We start from the raw sequence: 20,637 nt of genomic DNA on the forward strand, positions 1-20,637 counted from the left end.
TATTGGGAGTGAGGGGGGGCTGGGGCTAGGCGGAGCCCCCCTATGGTCCCCTCCCCCCCTCCAGTTCCTCCACCCGCTACTTACTTAGCACAGAGCCTGGATCCAGGTCCCTGCAGCCTGCACAGGCAGGCACAGTGCTTCAGCACCGGGGCAAGGGCCAGCCATAGAGATGCTCTGGCTACCAGAGCATCTCTGTGAAGGACCGAAGCTCTGGTTGCCTCAGGGCATGGTCTGGGACTATGCCCTGCCCCACTTTTCCCGCCCCCCCCAGAGTATTTTTAGATACTTGGATCTCCAGGTATTGGATTTTGAGCCCATGCTGCAAATTTGTACCATGGGGAACATTTTTTTGTTTCCAGTGTGCATCTTGCAGAGTCTCAAAGAGTTTGAGACACTGCAAGAGGCATGTGCACACTCACATGGATGTGCTCTAAGAGTGCAAGAAAAGCACTTAGGATGTCTATACACATGCTCTGATACGTTCTAGTTAGAATGCTCTAGCATTGCCGCAGTCACATGTATAAGCCCCTGTGGGTTTAAAAATAGCCTCTGGGGCACTTTAACTAAAGCTCATCAAATGAGCTGACAAAGCACACTGACAAAACATGGAAGCTTAGAAGTTGAGACTAAATATGTCTGGCAGTTTATATGATTTTTGAGATAAGAGCTAAAATATATGTGAGCTTTGGAGGTAAAAGAGGCCTAGACAGCTGAAGTTTACAAAGAACAAGTATAGGCTGAGAAGTTCTTGTTTGGACTGTGTTTTAAATAATTTTTTGCATTAGATACTACAATTTTTTGGTTTGGTTCTTATTTTATAGTTCTTTCAAGGTGCAAAGAGTACACAGATGTAAATATCCAAGAAGTACCCACATTAAGATAAGCTAAATAAAAATAGGAACTCAAGATGGGCTCTCCAAAAGTTATTCAGTCCTGCTTTTAAAAAACATTTGTCCCTGACATAGAAAAGTTATTGTTAAATATATCAGTGATATCAATTAACCCTATTCAAATTTGTTTCATGATATACAGCAAAAGATAGCACAAACAAAATTTAATACATGACCATTCAATAAAAAAGGTTTTGGTGGAGATTATTTAAATAATTTTAAATTTTGTTCAAATTATTATTAGGTTTTTAACTAGTAATGGGACAGAAGTGAAGAGGGGTGGATAGGGTTTAAAGAAGCTGATCTGTTAATGTCAAGTTGTTAATAGAACAGAAAATATAAATTCAATTTTGCAAGTAGCACCTGAGCCATAGTAACACTTAATTGCTCAAAGTTACAGTACTTGAGAAGAAAGTTAATAACAGGACCTCAGGATAGGTGTATAAGATCAGTGTTACTTAAATAAATTTAAATATTCAAGTCCTGAAATAAGAGTTTAAACAAGTATTGATTTTTTTTCTACAACCCTCCATCCCGCCCCTTTCCCTTAACCCAGAATCTTTCCTCCCACAGAACCAGATAGGAAAGAGAACCTCTCAGGACAGAAACAGAAACACTCCCACCACAGTTAATCTGCTTTATTGGGAAAGTATTCACCATACTCATGGAGTCCCCATATCTCTTGCTGCCTCACGCCTCCTTGCTAGGACCTCCTTTAGGTCCTGCACCAACCCATGCCTCACATGAAGGCAAAAGTCCCAGCACGGGTCCCGCCAAGGTGGCACAGAAGCCAGGGAACCCCCAGCATCCCATACCTCCACACAAGAATGTGCACTAATCCATGTCTCTGCTAGGGAATTCCTGGCTCCCCTTTCCTCCATGCTGGGGCCCAGGCTGGGTCCTGTGCTGACTCAGAGGCATGGGTCAGCGCTGATGCTGACACAGAGGCACAGGGCAGTGTCCATGGCTCCTTGTTAGTACATGTGGGCCTCTGCTTCATGCAGATGCACAAGTCAGCACAGGTTGTGGAGTGGCTTGGCATGAGAGTTGGAGAATTCCCCCCACACCTCCTTGCTGGAACTAGTGCTGGCCCATGTTTCACAAAGAGGCATAGGTCAGTATAGGTCTCAGTGCAGAGGTATGGGGAACCAGGAATTCCCTGGCTCCTGAGCCACTCTACATTGGGACTTATGTTGGTCCATGTAGCGTGGTTCAGCATGGGTCCCAGTGTGAAGGCACAGAATCACGTAGGTCCCAGCGCAAAGGTGTGGGGCACCAGAGACTCCCCAGGTTCAATGCCTACATGCAGGGATCCATGTGGGTGTTCCCTGGTTTTAGAGATGTGCCCTTGAGATTCTGGGGTAGGTCTCCACAAGCAGGGAACTGTGAATTTCCCTGCACCTCTCTGTAAGCTGGGGAAGTTGAGCATGTGCTCCAGGAGATTAAGGGGCCCAATCCTACCCTCAAGTCCCCAGAACATTACTATACCTTTTTATCATCTTATCCACTACTGTCCTTAAAATAAATGTGAGATAAGTGCTAGCTTGCTGTTTCAGTAGGGGTTCCAGACAGTTGAATAATAGCTCAAATAAAAATTGTCTCATTTCTGATAATGAGAACTCAAGAACTGAAATAGTAGTGGGGTCACCCTACAGATTTGCTGTCAATGATGTCTATGTGCACATGTAACCTAGTAGTAAGAACAGCATAACTAAGAATCAGTCTATCAAGGAAAGATGCATAAGTTTCATCACAGAACTGACAGTATGTTAAATAAAGCACACATTCAGGAAGAACAGTCCTATATAATGTGAAAGGTCCACATCAGAGGGACTATTAGATTATAGTCTTCTTACAAGTCTGCTATATAAATCATTTTTTAAAAAACTATAACTGCAAGTGTTAATATTAAAACTATTAAAGTTTCTAACAGCTTCTCATCCATAAATCCCATTGCAATCAATAGAAGCATAATACCATGAAATTCCACACACAAAAAATAAAAGGCCACTTCTATTTTGGTACCTAAAAGCATATTTGAGAGCCTTACTTAAAAACCCTAGAGTTAAAAACTTCAGCCAGAATACTCATCCGCTATTATGAGCCATTTGCTGGTTATACTACAAGCTGAATATTCATTTTCATGCATATGTTAATTATTATACAGCTTTGAACTGTGTTTTGGCTATGGGAGGAAACATGCTCATATTTTTAAAAACAGAATCAGGCCTCAAGGCTGGAGCACATAGTCTGAATTCATGCCTACATTCTGATTTATCATTTAAAATGCAAATTTTATTTTACACAGACAAGTACAGAAATACTTATTTCTTGGTAAATGCCTAAAGGTTTACAAGATAGCTTATACAACAACAAATTTAAAAAAAAATCAAGAAAAATATTAACTTACAGTATGCGTGGGTCAGTGAACAAAAAGGATTCAGAGTTGTCTTCTGGCAGAGATTTGAATTTCTTCCCAGTAACTTTGCCAATTGATGTTTTGAGTTTCTTGGCTAGCTTTTTAGGAGTGTTTGTTACAGATGAAGACTCATCCATACAGCAACTATATACTTCAATCTTCAGCTGGAAGTCAGGTCCTGCTTCTGAAAAACAAGTTTTTCAGAACATCTGTAAACTAGCTGAGTGTATAGCAAAGGTATTCTCTTACTCAGATTTGTATCCAACAACATATCTTGATGACCAAGACAGAAAATTCCATTACTTTCCAAAATAAAAGTCATATGTAAGAACAAAATCAAAGACCAGAAAACACACATGATAAACATAAGAAATCCAAAGATGAAACTTGAGTGTGTTATGGAGATATACTGTTAAGGCATTCAAACCCGTGTGGACATTGGTATCAGAAGCAGACTGGCCAAGTTTGCTGATGACACCAAACCCTGGGGTAAAGCATCCACACCTGAAGACAGGAGAGTGATCCAGGCTGACCTTGACAGGCTCAGGAAATGGGCGGACGAGAACCTGATGGTGTTTAACACTGAAAAATGCAAGGTTCTCCACCTTTGGAAGAAAAACCTGCATCATTCTTATAGGCTCGGCAGTGCTACTCTGGCTAGCGCTACAGATGAAAGGGACTTGGGGGTCATAGTTTCATAGTTGGTAGGGTCGGAAGGGACCTAAGTAGATCATCAAGTCCGACCCCCTGCCATGGGCAGGAAAGAATGTTGGGGTCACATGACCCCAGCTAGGTGATTATCCAGCCTTTTGAAGACCCCCAGGGTAGGAGAGAGCACCACTTCCCTTGGAAGTTGGTTCCAGATCCTAGCTGCTCTAACTGTGAAGTCATGCCTCCTAATATCTAGCCTGAATCTACTCTCAGTCAACTTATGGCCATTATTCCTTGTTACTCCTGTTAGGGCTCGGAGGAACAGGGACTCTCCTATAACCTGGTGGTCCCCCTTGGCCAGTTTGTAGAAGGCCACCAGATCCCCTCTCGGTCTTCTCTTGTGGAGGCTGAACAGGTTCAGGCCCCATAGCCTTCCCTTGTAGGGTCTGCCTTGCTGCCCTCTGATCATGCGAGTGGCCCTCCTCTGGACCCTCTCGATGCTGCCCACATCCCTCCTGAAGTGCAGCGCCCAGAACTGGATGCAGTACTCCAACTGTGGCCTGACCAGTGTCGCATAGAGGGGAAGGATCACCTCCTTGGCCCTCCTCATGATGCATCTGTGGATGCATGACAAGATGCAGTTAGCCTTCCTGACCACGTCCCCACACTGGCGGCCCATGTTCATTTTGGAATCAATAATAATTTCAAGATCCTTTTCTGCCTCTGTGCTGATGAGAAGGGAGTTCCCCAGCCTATAGGTATGCTGCTGGTTCTTCCCAGGTGCAGTACCTTGCAGTTGTCTGTATTGAAACCCATCCAGTTCTCATCCACCCACCCCTGTAACCTGTCCAGATCTAGTTGTAGCCTGTCCCTTTCCTGCAGCGTGTCCACTTCTGCCCAGATCTTAGTATCATCCGCAAATTTGAACAAGGTGCTTTTCACCCCCTCGTCCAAGTTGCTGATGAAGATGTTGAACAGTGTAGGCCCGAGGACCGAGCCCTGGGGGACCCCACTGTCCAAATCTCTCCAGGTTGAAAAAAACCCATCCACCACCACTCTGGCTGTGGCCCTCCAGCCAATCTGTGACCCATCTGACTGTATAGGCATTGATGCCACAGTCGCCTAATTTCTTAATGAGTATGGGGTGAGAGACAGTGTCAAAGGCCTTCTTAAAGTCCAGAAAGACTACGTCCACCATGACACGTGTCCAAGGATTTTGTGACTTGGTTGTAAAAGGCCACCAGGTTGGTCTGACAGGACCTGCCTCGAATGAACCTCTAAGCATGATCACCCCTGCTGGTCCCTCGCAGATGTGCTCCTGGATAATTTTCTCAAACAGCTTCCCTAGGACTGAGGTAAGTCTAATGGGCCTGTAGTATCCTGGGTACTCCTTCCTCCCTTTTTAAAAAATGGGGACCACATTGGCCCTTTTCCAGTCCTCTGGCACCTCACCAGAGCACCATGAGTGCTCGTAAAGCTGTGCCAGGGGTCCCACAATGACCTCTGCTAATTCCCTCAGCACTCTGGGGTGGAGATCATCAGGACCTGCTGATTTGAACACGTCTAGTCCCACCAGAAGTTCTCTGACTAGGTTCTCAGTGACCTTGGGCCTGGCAGCACCTCCCCTGGGTCCATCGGGGATCCCAGTGGGGAGGATGCCCTGGTCCCTGCTCAAAAAAATGGAGGCAAAGAAATTGTTAAAGAGGTTAGTTTTGTCATCTGGTGTAATCACCAGATTTCCTAGCTTGTCCTGCAGAGGCCCTACGTTACCTGGTACCTTCTTTTTAACCCCTATGTATTTAAAAAAGGACTTCTTGTTATCCTTGATCCAGGTCGCTAGTCCCAGTTCCATCTCTGCCTTAGCCTTCCTAACAGCCCCTTTACAGTCTTGAGAAATGGAGGCATAGTCCTCCTTGGTGATGGCCCTCCCTTCTATTGGGTGTATGCCTCCTTTTTAGCTTTGAGATGTTCCTGGATGCTTTTGGTGAGCCACGGGGGCTTTTTGAGCACTCTTGCCCCCTTTGATCCACGTTGGGATTGTCGCCCTTTGAGCTTGGAGGATCGTCTCCTTAAGGAATGACCACTCTTCTTGGACTCCCAACTCCCCTCCCCTCCGGGACCTCAGTGCCTCCCCGACTAGTCTCCTTACCTCACTGAAATCTGCCCTCCTGAAGTCTAGGGCTGTTGCCTTGCTGCAGGCCTTTGACACTGCGCTGGATGGTGAATTCCAGTAGGCGATGATCACTATTGCCCAGATGGTCGAGAACCCGCAGTCCACTCACCAGGTCGTCTCCCGTGGCCAGGACCAGGTCCAACAAGGCATTTCCCCTGGTGAGACTGTGCACCTCCTGGGTTAGCTGGGGGTCCTGTAACTTGGCTAGGAACCTACATGAGCAGTCAGACCTGGCTGACTGCTCTTCCCAGCAGATGTCCGGATAGTTTAGGTCACCCATGATGACCATGTCCCTTGACTTAACTGCCTCCGTGAGCTGACCTGAGAATTCCTGGTCCAGCTCTTCTCCCTGGTTGGGATGGCCTGTAGTAAACCCCCACCGTTAAGTTCCTTTCCCCCCGACCCCCTTGTATTCGGACCCAGAGCACTTCAGTCTGCCCCTCCTCTGACCCAGTGCTGTTTGTTGAGGATGTGTATTGCTCTTTGATGTAGAGCGCCACACCCCCACCTTTCCTCCCTATTCTATCTCTCCTGTACAGCCTATAGCCCTTGATGTTTACGGCCCAGTCATGCGTAGGGTCCCACCAAGTTTCAGTGAGCCCCATTATGTCATGACTGACCACAAGATGAACATGAGTCTGCAATGTGATATTGCTGCTAGTAAAGCAAGCAAAATGCTTGCTTGCATCCACAGATGCTTCTCAAGTAAATCCCAGGACTCATCCTCCCATTGTACTTGGCCTTGGTGAAGCCACAGCTAGAATACTGCATCCAGTTTTGGGCTCCACAATTCAAAAAGGATGTGAAGAAGCTTGAGAGGGTGCAGAGGAGAACCATGTGCATGATCAGAGGTCAGGAAAGTAGACCTTATGAAGAGAGGTTGACAGCCCTGGGACTCTTCAGCCTGGAAAAGCACAGGCTCAGGGGTGATCTGGTTGCCACATATAAGTTCATCAGGGGTGCTTACCAGGATCTGGGGGAACATCTGTTCACCAGAGCGCCCCAAGGGATGACAAGGTCATATGGTCACAAACTCCTCCATGACCATTTCAGGCTGGACATAAGGAAGAACTTCTTTACTGTCCGAGTCCCCAAGATTTGGACTAGACTGCCACCGGAGGTGGTTCATAAATATGCCCTGTAGTGATGCTGTACAATAATTATACAATACATATATGGTGGTCATAGTCCCAAATTAATTTAAACGGTTTTAAAGACATTAGATCATGTTTTCCTCATTGTGCTACTACAGAAACACTGCCTCCTCAACTGCAAGCACCACTTGTCACTCATGGCATCCACAGCCCATACCTTACCCTGTGTCCCTTCCCACCAAGCACTCATTAATTGCTTCTGTCCTCAAGGTGAAACATCAAAACCTTAAGTGTGACCTCAGATTTCAGGTACAAATGCCACCACAGGTGCAGCAATAAAGAATAAGCACTTGATCTTTTTGAAGCATAAGTTTGTATGAAGGTTGTAAAGAATTAAATAAGTGCTACAGAAAAGGTTTTATGTGGATTTAATAGGTAGTTTGTTGCAGAACATGCATGTATTTGGGTTACATGGTTGGGTTAAAGCCCACAAAATGGTATGGACAAGTAGCAATTTCCCTGATATTGAGTCCACTGGCTTTAATGGCAAATACGCTTGATTAATCCAATGTCAAGTTTGGTTTTTTTTGTGAGAGGCACATTACAAATGTTCAGTTTTAAGTTTCCACTGCTGAAACTCTTGAGATTAGATTCTAGGGCAGTGGTGGGCACTTAGTTTGGCTGGAAGGACACTCAATCAGTTTTGGTGTCTTTGAGGGCCACACCTCTCTCTCTCCCTCCCCATGCCTCCCTCCCTCCCTCCCTCCCAGAGCTGTAGCAAGCTCCAATTTTTTTCTCTCCCTCTGTCCCCCTCTCCCTGAAACTACAGCATGCCCCATCCCCATCCCTCTTTCCTCCTCCCTTCCTCCCTGGAGCTATAGCACACCCTAATCCTCTCTTCCCACCCCCCACCCCCAGAGGTAACATGCCCTGATCCTCTCTCTCTCTCTCTCCGCCTACCCAGAGATGCAGCATGCCCTAATCCTCTCTCTCTCTCCTTCCCTTACCCTCTCCCCCACCCCCTCCTACTCAGAGCTATAGCACACCCCAATCCCAATCCCCATCTAGAACTTGCCAGCTTCATCCACAGCTTATACCACCAACCACCCAAAGCAGCAGAAGCAGCCCCAGGTAGGTACCACCATCAGCTGTAGACGTGCCACGCAGGTAGGGATTGCGGTACCCACCCAGGTCCACAGCTGATGCCACCGTATCAGCACGGAGCAAAAGCCATCCTGCCTATCTGACACTACATGGCAGCCAGAGCCTCTGGCTACCCCCAGGCCAGACCCCATGGTGGCGACTCGCCCACAGGCCGGATACAATCAGTTGGAGGGTTGGATCTGGCCTGAGGACCATATTTTGCCCAACCCTGTATCTAAGGCATAAAAAGAAAATACTCCAAATGCTAAAAAAGCAACACTATTATTGTTATTCATTAGAAAGTTTCATATAAAAAAATAGCACTGTGTGTGACAGCTATATAGAGTCTATGTTGATAGAAAGTGAATTGAATAATCACTAAAAATAAAAATAGGTATAGCAAAATAAATTCAGTGGTTTAAGACATCCTAGATTTTTACACATGAACAGTGATTCTGAATTAATTCTCCAACAACCTAGTGTTCTCCAGTCTAGCTTTATCTGTAGCAACAGCAGTTGAATGGATTGGAGAACTATTTCAAGTTGTTTGTCAACCATTGCTCAACTAAGAAGTTGGTTTGAAATGATAAAATCGTTTTATAAATAGGTCATATGCTTTATAAAGAAGACAAGTATTTTCATAAAATCTTGAGCCCTTGACAAATCAGCCAGATCTCTGACTTTGCTACAGGCCTTATCAGGGATCTGTATTATCTGTTCTCATGTCATTTAAGTGGTGGAATTCAATCTTTATTCTGTATATTTATTTGAACAGGTGGCAAAGATGTTTTTCAAGTCATTTTAGAAATTCCTTCCCCTTTTGGCTGCCCAGTTTACCAGCTCTTGAATTTGTTTTTACAAGAATCTTCCAGAAAAAATATAAGCCAAATTTTTAATATCTAAACAAGCAGGAAATGTGGATAAGTGCTTCTCAGGCCTTATTTATACATTATAAAGAGGCTGAAAAGGCCTACACCTACATTTTCCCCTCTTTTGCAGGTCACCTTTAACAGACAGTGAACAGCATTCTGTCCAGTTCCCTTAAGCCTGAGGGACGGAGGATCACAAAAAAATGTATCAAAAGGTAAAAATGAGGAAGATAATCTAGAGTGCCATGAGGCAGATGAGTTATGGGATCCTGATCTATTGATGGAATCAATGTTTATCATCTAACTGTTGTTCTGCAAATTACTTTCAGTGTTCATGCATTAAATCTGACTCCCTCTTCTTAACTGCCCTGTGTTTTAAATTACAAAATACTCCAAAATGACACAAAGGAAAAGACATATATGTCAAGTGATCTAGTTAAAAAAAGAGTCATTATATACTCAAGGAATCTGGGGAAAAAAGGACCCATTACTCACTGAAATCAACACAAGGACTTAGATTAAACTTAAGGGACATTAGATTGGATCCCATGTGCACATCCTACCAGGGCTTCTTTCATAACACAAACTAACATCTTCATCATTCAAAAACTGATATTCACAACATGGTTACATTTTCAAAACAGATATCAGTTACTGCTTTATCCTCAATAGCCACATCTGTATCAAAAACCTTAGCTCCCATTTGAATAAGCAAAAATTGCATAGCGCTGTGATCCTAGGAACAACCAGAGAAATGTTTAAGCAGAGATATTACATATCACAATGTGAAATGTTTCTGGCAAACAAAAGCTGAAATGAGTTTCACTGAAATTTCACTTGACTCTCTTAACATGGCATCATAAAATTCAAGTAGTCATAAATTATACATTCCAGAGTGTTACAGGAGGCAAACTACCAAAGCTGCTGCATCAATAGAGCAACATTTGCATAGGGAAAAATTAATTTCAACCTCTGCTCAAGTGTTCCTTTTAGTAACCATCTATGTTTGCTACTACTTTCAAAACCTTTGGTAAAAAAAAGTAATTCTGCTCACTAGCCTTGAATATTTAAAAGTAAAATATCTAATTACCAAAGGTTATATTGTATTATGAATACATTACATATAGGATTGGAGTATTTTGCCATGCTTAGCCCCTTTGACCTGCCCAAAAATCAAAGTGAAATCTATGCCAGGTGATAGCTAGAACAACTTTAGGGTTAATTTCCATGATAGAGCAAAGTGCATGTATTTCAAGACTCTCCAATAATCCACTTGGTACCAGACAAAACTTTCATTTTAATTTCTCTCTGCCAAGAGATCTCCCTGTAAAGTCTCTTTCAGATGCAGGCAAAAAATACGTTTAACATAAAAACAAAAAAATATGTTTAACAAGACATTTCTCTGCTATTAGTCCAATTAGTGGTGGCACTTTTCTATTTCTTCCTCTGGAGTTTGTATCTCTCATTCTAGTCCCTCCAACCTCCATCTACAGCAGTCAGAGTCTCATTCAATTCAATTACATCTATGCTTCTCCACAGGAATCCTTCCACAGTGACAACAGTTCCACTGAATACAACTAGTCATAAGCTCTCTCAAACTGCTACCACTATCAACTTCACGGTAAGGGTTACTATGCAGTAGTACAGTTAAAAACAAGATGATATATGCTTCTGAATGATTCCTGCAAAAGAATGACTGAAAACACAAGTCTAAGGTACACGCCCTGTATAACCTTTTGACAAACATTGCTTGCATATATTTGAAAAGAAAAAAACAGCTAAATTCTTACATACTTTCTTTATTGTTGAAGTGATCAGAGTCTTTCCACATTAATGGTACTTGGATATCTACAAAGAAAAGAAAAAAACTAAGTTACAAGAGACACTGTAGATGTGTGGTCCAACTAATATAGATTATTTCTGGTCTGTTTTCCTGTTCATCTGTTTCTGGAGCAAAATTGAACCTACCATTCTGTCCAATAAAATAACATAACTAATGCAATCACTAGAGTTAAGCCAAAGGAAACTTCCTAGTTTACCTAGTCCAATATAAAGGGTCACTTTCTTTTAGAATGCTCTTTATTCCAGGATAGTTTATCATTTTATATAGGAGTATCTGGAATAATATTTCAGAATGGCTGCTGTAACATGAAACTGTGTGATAGTGAAGTCTATTATAAAGAAAAGACTTAAGTAAAAGCTTTGTGGGTTTGCACTGGGAGCTTCTTGGCTTGCTGCCAGAAAGAAACCCCCATATTTTGAGAGAGAGAGAGCAAGGGAGCACACATTAGAGATCTTTGCATGACAAATACTTATTCTTGTTTTGTCAGACACTTAGCAAATACCATTTGTAATCATATACCAAGGTTATCACCTCAGCAGGCATAAAGATTACTTTCATAATTTTTTTGGTAAGGGGAAAGATTTATTTCAATATCATAACAGCACATTAAAGCAATTAAGCTTCCCTTAGTCTTTTAAGTCACTCATGATATTAACTACTAATGGAGCTGGTATTTCTTTAAACAAACATCTTAGTTTATCTACACAATCAGTACAATATTCAATTACACATCTTCAACTTTGACACCGCAGGCTTTAGCGCTATTACTTACAGCTTATTCTTCAAAGGTCATATGACAATAACTTTATAATTTTAAGAAAGTTGGATTCTAAAGTACAATCAACAGCTTTCTGAAAAGCCTGCAATATATTAAGTGGCATAGGATGGCAGCAGTGAACAGCACACAGTAAAAATCTTCAAACTTAGTTTTTCATACAGGAACTTTTCTAGCTGTGAAGCTGGTCTCCACATATGGAATACAGAAAAAAAGGCATAGATAATTTGCTTAGAGGCAATTAATACTGATAGTTCTGCAACAAATCCCATTAGTCATGTATTCCCAGAAGGATTTTTCATCCAAGGCTGCACATTTGGGGGGTTATATTTGAACAACTGTATAAAATAGTCACTCCTGTTTCAGGACCTGTATCACATTCAACAAAGTCTGTGTTTAGAAAAGGTTAAGGTATAGTTCTACTATGAAAAGTAGCACTGTATTAAGCTATTTCAAACACAGAGCTTCCTAGCTCATTCATTTTAATTATAGACATGAGACCTCTGAATTTTTTACAGTGGGTGACCAATACCTTGGGCAATATATCACCATTTTAGATGGCTGCAGCTTCCTAAAATCAATACCAAATACTTCAATCCAATCCAATTTCAGAAACTGCCTTTTATTTTGAGTTTCATTTATTCATTTACTCTAGTCGTAGCTACATCTACAAATAGCTGAAAGTTTTTAAAATAGAGAAAGTATTTTTGTCCACGGTTAACCCAAACAGCTATAAAATCTCTCAGACTTAGAAATATTCACCTATGATCAAAGACCAAGAACAGAATAGTTAAGCCCTAAAAGTTCTCAATGGTATAAATGTGAAAATAAGAAGTTTTAATAGGAATCTTTTCACAGTTTTGTACATAGCAAGTTGTGAATGACAGCTAACAATTACAAGTGTTAGATTAAAGGTTTCTTTTGTTTGCTTCTTTTGAAATCAGGCAAAATGAAAAATTTTCAACTTCATCTGAAAGAGTCATCGGGATATAAATACTTAATTACTTGAACAATTTTAATATAATACTAGTAAATCAGTTTCAGTCCATCCTTCAGCTAGAATTTATCAAAAATGTAGATCAATTTTCACATATCTTAATTTCAGTTACAATTAGCTGTAAATCCATGTGGACTTAAATTGGATATTTAAATTGGATACATTCATGTACTATAATCAATCAATTTTAAATCCAATGATTCCTTTTGACATTTTATTTATTAGAACTTTATAAAACAGAAAACTTTAAATTACAGTTATGCTTATTGATCAACATTTAATTTATTGTCTCCTTTCAGAGTAAGAGGTAAAATGCATAAATTATGTAATGTTTTCACACAAGTGGGGGTTCAATGTGTGAAAATTAGAGCAAGAAAATTTATGGATAAGGAATGTACTTCCCAACTCCACGCTTGAAATAATGCTGCCAGACTAATGAGTGCACAGCATGAGTACCCTAGCAGCCAGACAAAATCATTAAAGAATTCCATTAATACTAGGTGATGGAAAAACAGCAGATGTCACACTTTCATCACAAAAAGTCAGTCGTGTCAGACCTCCCCACACCCTTAACTAACTTTTAAATGATCCCTGCTATAAGAAAAACCTTGCTTTCTGTTTTTATTGATCCTTTAACAATGTCTTAAAAAACACTGTTGATTCGTAAAAGATCTGCACTGTTACCATCATCAGCCATACAGTAAAAGGGAACTCGAGTTGTAATATTAAGTTGATGCAGATGGCCCAACTGGTACAAAAACTTGCTTAACAAAAACCTAGAATGAAGGAGTTTAAAAATGTTTTAGGTGCATGAACTTCTGGTTTCAGAAAGACTCATACATATTTACAGCACTTGGAATTACATTACATTTGGAATCTAATGTTTGCATTTCCTTAGAGTTTCCTTTATTGTGCTCAAACTATCTGAAAAAAATTAAAAAGCATCATTTGGTTGTAGACAAATGAAGGCAAAACCTTGTGCTATGACAACCCAATGTTATAGAAATGAGAATTACCAATGTCATACGATCCTACAGATTTTACTAGGAATGGATGTGGAAAATGAAGATGTAACTGTGGCATAAAATGGAAGACCTACGCCTGTTTAATCTAATACGAATAACAGTAGCAGCAAAACTGTGATAACTTGGATTGCTAATCTCTGCTGAAACCAATAACCAGGCTGTTGAGGTTCCCAGATAAACTAAAATCTGTGCTAATGCAACGTCACCACCATTGTTATCTGTGCTAGCTATGATTCAATTTTGTGCATCACATCCCCTTTTTTAAGTCCTTCATTTTTTATATTCCTTCATTTATATTTCCCCTTCTCTCCTTTTTCCCCCATTCCTTCCTCTTACAAATGCTCTTGAAATTTGTCGCAGTCTCCCAGGAGTATGTGTTCCTGTGGCCGACTGGTGTCACCTTAGTCAGGGGGGGCACGTGACTAGTCAGTCACTGGGGGGGGATCCCCCCCGCAGCCAATCTCATCGACAGGGGGGTCTCCCACAGCTGAATGCAAAGCAGCTGTAGTGCTCCCACTCCCCAGCTGGCACTTGTGGCGGGGGGGCACCAGCGCTCCCGCGTGCCCCCGCGCCCGTCACCTAACCAGCAAACGCGGCCTGTCAGTGGGTGCACTGGTGCTCTCAGGGGGTGCACATGCACCCCCCCATGCACAACCACTGTGTGTTCTCCACTTTCAGATCACCCATCCCTTTTCTAGACACTGCTCCCCACCCACCTGTGGCCCCATCCCATCCACCCAGCTAAGAGCACCCTGCCTGTGGGGGGCCACTTGGGGAGTTTTGGTGCACTGTTGCAGGGCGTGTGAGGAGAGACAAGAGGGTGTTGTCCCAGTGCGGTGGAGGCAGGGGGGTGGCTCACCTGGCACACAATAGCACACTAAAATTCTCTAGCTTGCCCTCCAGCCCAAATAATTGCCCAAACGCTGACCAAGACGTATGGGGCTAGAGTGGGCATTATCAACCAATTACATCTTCTGGATCCTATACAACAGTGGGACCAAAACATTTTGACAAGCATGCCACAAATTCACCCCTCCTCTCCCCGCAGAGCCAGTTTGATCCCACTCTCTTACATCATCTGTTCCTCTGCTTTCTGCATCCTACCCAATCAGCTCTTTTCCTTTCTGCTCCCCACCCTATCTTCCCTGCCTGATCAGCTGCTCTGCTTTCTGCTCCACACGCTGTGCTCCCTGCCCAATTGCCGCTCTGCTTTCTGCTTATGGCACAAGTTGGCCACCTCTGCTGTAGAAGATGGGTCATAAGGGGTCAAGAGCAAGAGTAAAACATAAATATATAAGTAACATAAATCCTATGAAGTTTCAAAGTAACTTAGGCATTTTAAAAAGTATTCCAAATATTTAAAAAATTTGCCTTTTAACATGTAGAGTATTTAATAAGATATATATGAAATTATTTCCTAATAGGAAAGACCTTCAAAGCAATATCAAGATAGTGGGCAGAACTGTCAAATGTAGCTAAAATGACACTGGAGCACACTGCTATTGAAAGTCAATCAGATTTATGTCTCTAAGTTACCTAGGTACTTTCAGACACCTGGCCCAATTTGGTAAGGTCAGAGATGCTATACTGATATGATACATGCTGTAAAGCCAGAAAGGTTTTAAGTCAATTTATTCGGCTTTTTCTTTATTTTCATAATATAATATAAAGATTATACCATTGTGTACCTGATATGGCAACCCTTCCTTTGCACACTGCATGCTATTTATGGTGAACAACTGAATTCCTGCTCAAAAAGAAAAACAACACAGAAATGTTAGGGAAAATGTATCTTTATTTCTAAAAAACAACCCTTTGAAAATCAGTAGGTTTTTTTCAAAAATAGGTTTAATATATGTTCAATTCAAATGCCTTCCTTTAAAGATAACTTTGGCTACCATTGGATTTAGAGGTCCTCAGATAAAGTAGTTAGATTCTACATATTCTTGAAGGAAGATCCATTAACTTAGATAAGTTTTCAAGGTAATATTTTTGAAAGTATAGATTCTCTCTCTGCTGCATTTAACAACTCCAGAAAAATCAAGCATACACACAGGGGGAGCCACTACAATTAACTTTCGCACTTCTGTTATTAGACATAAGGGATGACTATTGCTTCTTCAACTAATAGAAGTCATTATGTTAAATTTTCAATATTTCAATTTATTTATGTAAACTGAGATCTTGTGAGAATTCCAGACCAATAAAGTGAAAGAAAATTAAATGAATACAACCTCTAGAGAGAACAAACAGTAGCATGTTCCATATCCACATGCAATTTCTCCTATCACTTGTCCAAATTAAAATTGAATTAGAATTTCTAGCTAAGTGCAAAAGTGCTAATTTTAAAAATTAGCATTTATGATGATGGTAGATCTAAGCGTAAATAAAATTATCTCCTTAACTAGCTTACCCCCCAATAAAAAACAACAACATTTCTATATGTGGAGTGTTAACAGAAGTTTGTTGCTATAGATACAATTCATTAGAGCTAAGCACATATTTGTAGAGTTTCTGCACCAAGCTGATATAGAATACTTCATTAAAACAATAATCTGAGAGAAATAGTAACTCTGTACCACTCTTCTCAATACTGCATACAAGTTCTATTCCACTCTGCAGAGAAACATTATGCAAATAAGCTTTTTATGCTTTAGCTCCCTCAGGAGTTAAAATTGGAGGATGGTTTCAACAAAGCTGATTTTTCTTCACGTTAATGGAGTTGTATACTTTGATTACATGGATGTAGTTGAGTACATTGGCCAGCAGAGGGTACCAATTAACCACTGTGCTTCTACTATTAAAGTAAATTTAGAGGAAAAGACTGAAAGCAAAAAAATAAGGGCATCCTTACTTGTGAGGAATATTCTTACAAGGTTTTCCATGCGTTGTTCATCCAGATACACTCTGACAACTCTGGACATATTCACTGTAATCAACAAAACATTCCCATGGGGGCTACGTGCTAAATGCTAATACATAAATCCATAATACCATCCAGTTGAAAACCAAATTATCTGAATTTTCAATTCTGACAGAATAAAAGATAGTTTTAAACGAAATTATAAAGTGAAGATTTGGACTGGAACATTAATGCAGTGATAAAGTTTTGGGATTTTATTTGGATCTAATTATCTGAGGATAAATTGTAATGTAACAGTACCAATTTACCTTTTTGAAAACCCCCCCCCAAAACTCCCAAAAATAAAACCCCAAACATACAATCTGTCAAGGTATGCACAGCTATACCTCAGAATACTGTTATTCTGTTGTTATTTGTTACTACTGTTATATTTGTCCAATCCTATAACGGTTAAGCAGACCTAACCATAATGACATTAAACGTGAACAAAACAGATTTATAATTACAGTGGTTTAGTTCTGCTGATACCAATACAGAAGCCGACATACATAAGTTATATTCTAAAAAAAGAGATACAAGCTCCTGAGCAGCAAGAATCCCCACCACAGACCTTTTTGAATGGATGAATACCAAGAGTCTCAGTTTGCAATAGAAAACTCCCGACTTCTACTAACCATCCTTCATTTGCACGTGTGATTGGCTCTTTTTGTTTCTGGAGCTCTGTCCTTGTAGATAAGTATACGATCATTGCAAACCATCAGGTTTTTAACTGCTTGCAAAATTTGATTTTTTTGAGTGCTTACTGTAAGCAGTTTACAAATTCCTTCTCGCATGTGGATTTCAAAGTTGATCTTTTCTTGAATGCTGCATTCCTAGGTGTCAAGATACATACAATATTGTTTTTTTTAAAAAAAAGGTACCAAACATAAAACTGATTAACAGCACAGAAATGTTATTAAGTATTTTTAGCAGGCACTGTTTACCACATCATAGGAAGTGTTTGGTACCCCAAGTCCTGTGTTGGGTTGTTTGGTCTACTGAAATATTTAAAATTAGTATCTTTCATATACAATGCAGAATATAGAAAAGTACAAAGATATAGAGAATCAGATGCTGAGCCAAAATAAGCTATTGACAGTGACTTACCGAATCACCGGAAGGGCATGAAACATGTATGTGCTCAGTCACCACTTTTAGAAAATGATAGGGGTGAGATTTTAGGGGCCGATACCAATCCAATTTCCGATACACAGTCCTTCAGCTTGAAGAGCTACGTCCAGCTGGTCTGTTGTGGTAGAAGGGAAGTGGGGGTGTGGGGGGCAGATCAATGCCCCTGTGGTGAGGGAAGGGCGGGGCTGACGCTGGGCCAGGCACTGCCCAACTGGGGCGTGGGGCACCGGATAGAGCTATGGCTCATTTGCAGGGTGGAAGGAGCTTCTGTGAATCTACGGAAACATCGCACACGCAAAAGGGTGAAAAAGATTTGAAAACAAACACATTTCAGTTTTCCTTCTTTGGTCATCTTACAAAAAGAGGTATAAAAATCAGTTAACTCAACTTTTGCTCTATATTCTTATACAATCAATTAACACCTGAAAATGAAAAATGTTTTAAAAAGTGCCATCTTTTTTATTTGTAATTGGATGCAAATTTAATGCTAGTTCAAGTGAACTGAAAGCCAAAGGTCAACTAGCAATTATAGTTTAAAGATCAACCATTAAAGGTAACAGAAGATTTTTCATCCAAAAGGATGAAATAAAATGTTCCTTTACCTATGTTCACTGAAATGCAACAGCCAATAATGTTGCCTTGGGAGTCCAGAAATATAGGGCATACTTTCTTATATGTATATATCAGAAAATTTAAATATCAATTCATGTAAGTATGGAGAATGTCAATTCATATAAATATGGAGAATGATTATTAAGAGAAGGTAACTCTTACTAGGGTGTAGGCTAAGACACGGCCAGAGGGACCTGCTATTGCAATACCAATATTACCAAGTGGGCTACTAGGGCCAGCAGTTAGCAGCTGACAGCAGTGAACATAACCAAGCTGCTTCTTTCTTTATTACCACCACTACAGACCCTTATTTTTCCCTTCCCTTTGGGTTATTAGTTGCATAACTTTACATTGCCAGAGAGCAGGTGACTCAGCTGTAAATCAGGTTTGAGTGGTATGGCTTGACTATAGCCCAATGTGGGGCCATGAGTACTTCTGGATTTCGAAACAGAGACAAATCTATGTTGCAGAAACATTGCCTGGCTGAACGGTTACATGAAACATCTTGGAGGTAAGGGCAGGAGCCTGGTCCTGGACATGACCTAAAACTGCACACTGCCAGGAGTGGGTGGCCTGGTGGGGCTCCCAGTGGTGTGGGAGCCCCCAGGAAATACCAAGTCAGTTATCACCCTAGTGAAAGGTGGGTTGGGGTGCCTTAACCTCTAGCCCCCACAACACTGGGTACAAGGGGACTTGTACTATGGCCACCTGAGCCTAAAGAGGGTGTAAGACCCAGGTGGGGCCAGGCCTGGCTACAGCCACCTGAGGCCCCACTGGGGAAGGAAGCACCATGGCCCCAGTGAGAGGGGGTGGAAATGTGGAGTCCCAGTGAGGGGAAAACCAGAGGGCTGGGAGCCCAATGTGAGTGTGTACAGAGTTGCCATGGGAGGAGCCAGGGCAAGCTTGGCCCCGGTTAGGTAATCAGCTGGCCACTACCCTGGTGACGGCCATGGGAGAGGCCCAAAAAATGGTACGTCTGCCACCCAAGGTGTGTGCTAGGTAAAACCTATGGCTGAAGGGGCCCGCTCCGAGAGGGAGCAAGGCAGTGCAAATTGTTGATGCGTGAAGGAGACCTTATGAGAGGGGGGGCCCCTGAGAGGCCCTAGTAAGAAGAGGGCGGTATGAATGTGTGCGTGTCTCAGGCCTGACAGCAAGGGCAATTTCATTTGCCTGCCACTAGCAAGAATTCAGTAAAGACAGACGAGGACAGGCTGTCCCATTCTCTGTTTGTTTGTTCTTTGCACCAGTGCTGCTCAAACTTTCTGTCTCACAGGTCAAATGGCAGTCCCCAATCTGTCTACTGGCCAGATCCTGCCCAAGGATCCACTCCAAATATGGAGTACAGCTGACCCCAATTTGGCTGTACAAGGGTAGAAAGGGTGCATGGCCCAGCCCCAAACCAGCTGCCTGAGGCTTGGGAATTTGGCAGAAGGGGAAGTGGGGAAGTATTGATTGCCGCTGCTCTCTCACCACTGGATTTCCAGAGCCACAGGGAGCCCCACAGGACAAAATTTCTGTGGGCCAGATGTTGAGAACCCCCCTGCTCTACATCAGTGGCTCCCCCTCTATTTTAGACTCGAGGCACCCTCAGATAATATCAGCTCTTAATTTTCACTTGATTTTTTAACAATAGAAAAATAGAGCAACTCTTGTTGCAATGAACTCTGAGAGGCCCCAGTTTATCTTGCGAATCACATCTGCACACTTAACCCCGCTAAGAGGGCTAACCCCACGACACCCTTCAGCGGATCTCAAGCGCCCCAGGCTCTGCACCTTTCTCTTTTCTGCAACTCCCGTTTCCTCGCACAGCTCATGATCGCCGCTTGTTTGTGCTTATCCTGGCACAGGAGGCAGAAACAGGGAAATCCCAGCTCCTGGTCCCACCCCTACACACGCAGGTAGGAGGGTGCTGGCTGGGTACCCAGCTCTCATAGAAAACACCTTGCCCCTGCCCCTGTCCCGTCGTCGCCAGCGCTCCGGCCGCAGGAGCGAGGGAGGCAGCGGGCGGCTTGGCTCGGGCGAGGCGGGTCCCGGAACAGACCAACTGCAAACCGCCTCCAGCCGCAGCACCACCCCCCGACGCCTTCGGTTTCCGGGCAACCCCCCGTCCCCT

The 20,637-nt window shown here is 42.2% G+C and overlaps 1 protein-coding gene across 1 annotated transcript in view; it reads right to left on the reverse strand.

Moving 5' to 3' along the window:
- The window catches only part of RTKN2 (rhotekin 2), a 51,492-nt gene that overhangs the window by 30,309 nt on the left and 546 nt on the right, over positions 1-20,637 (reverse strand). The window contains 8 exon segments of the mRNA XM_006022365.1: positions 3,301-3,493; positions 8,926-8,930; positions 9,860-9,952; positions 9,954-9,975; positions 11,034-11,087; positions 15,568-15,601; positions 17,353-17,469; positions 17,471-17,614. Coding sequence (XP_006022427.1) covers positions 3,301-3,493; positions 8,926-8,930; positions 9,860-9,952; positions 9,954-9,975; positions 11,034-11,087; positions 15,568-15,601; positions 17,353-17,469; positions 17,471-17,614 — 662 coding nt within the window.

The sequence above is a fragment of the Alligator sinensis genome, unplaced genomic scaffold, assembly GCF_000455745.1.
Source record: "Alligator sinensis unplaced genomic scaffold, ASM45574v1 scaffold674_1, whole genome shotgun sequence".
NCBI lineage: Eukaryota > Metazoa > Chordata > Crocodylia > Alligatoridae > Alligator > Alligator sinensis.